At 65.9% G+C, this 1,063-nt stretch overlaps 1 protein-coding gene across 2 annotated transcripts in view; it reads left to right on the top strand.

The window, feature by feature from the left end:
• Positions 1–527: 527 nt before the first annotated feature.
• Positions 528–1,063, top strand: part of BACE1 (beta-secretase 1) — a 30,355-nt gene continuing 29,819 nt past the window's right edge. The window contains exon 1 of one of the 2 annotated variants that reach the window (XM_027765684.1): positions 528–1,063. This exon is cut by the window's right edge and continues 168 nt beyond it. In XM_027765684.1, the coding sequence (XP_027621485.1) occupies positions 905–1,063 (159 nt within the window). In that variant the 5' untranslated portion in view covers positions 528–904. The other variant, XM_006161884.3, reaches the window with a different exon arrangement.

Raw genomic sequence — 1,063 nt, forward strand, 5'->3', positions numbered from 1 at the left:
CACACCCCCAGCATGATTTTAAAGTCACGGGTCCAGGATTGAACCGAGGTTGACCACATGAAATCCCGACGATGTAACCGCAACGCCACCTGCTGGCCTCTCTACCCGCTTTTTAAGTCTCAAATTAAATAGTACCTCCCCCATAAAGTCTTCCCAGATCCAGATTCCCTAGATGGTCCCTAAATCCGTACACTGAACGCCACACCGGTACCCCCACTGCGGCAGGAACTGCTTAGGGCTCCGGAACCGAACTCCTTTTGCCGTGTGTGCATTGTATGTCTCCTGCAGCCCCAGGGCCTGGCACAATACCTGCACACAGCGGTGCGCGGTCCTCGCCAAAGCAAGGACGGAGCTCGGGAGGTGCCGCCCGGGGCCGCCCGCGCGCCCTGCCAGGGTTCGGGAGCTTTCCCAGGTTGCAGCCAGGATGCTGCAGGGTGGACTCCGCCTCGGCAGAGGGCATCGCAGACCCCTGTCCACCGGAGCCTGCCTCCCCTGCCATGGGAAGACTACACTTCCCAGCGATCCCAGGGAGAAGCGAAAACCCTTTGGCTTTGACAGCCGCCACCACAAGTCTTTCCGCCTCCCCAGCCCGCCCGGGAGCTGGGAGCTGGGAGCTGGATTATGGTGGCCTGAGAGCCAGCGCAGCCGCGGGAGCCCGGCTGAGGCCGGCCGCAGCCCGCCAGATGTAGCCGGGTTCCGGATCCCGTGCTCCGCTTCTCCCGTGCCCCGCGGATTTCTCCTGCCTGGACCCGGGGAATGGCCGAGGGCCTGCAGGCTCTGGAGTCCTGATGCCTCCACGCTTCCTTTCCTGAGAGGCCACCAGCAGCACCCAGACTTGGGGGCCTGCGACAGGAACGAACGTGGGCTGGAGCCAGCCCAGAGGGCCCAACGGCCAGGGCCCGCCATGGCCCCAGCCCTGCCCTGGCTCCTGCTGTGGGTGGGGTGCGGGCTGCTGCCCGCCCAGGGCACCCAGCACGGTATCCGGCTGCCCCTGCGCAGCGGCCTCGGGGGGAACCCGCTGGGGTTGCGGCTGGCCCCCGGGACCGAAGAGGAGGCCGAGGAG

This window comes from Tupaia chinensis, unplaced genomic scaffold (assembly GCF_000334495.1).
Source record: "Tupaia chinensis unplaced genomic scaffold, TupChi_1.0 Scaffold139431_1, whole genome shotgun sequence".
Lineage (NCBI taxonomy): Eukaryota > Metazoa > Chordata > Mammalia > Scandentia > Tupaiidae > Tupaia > Tupaia belangeri.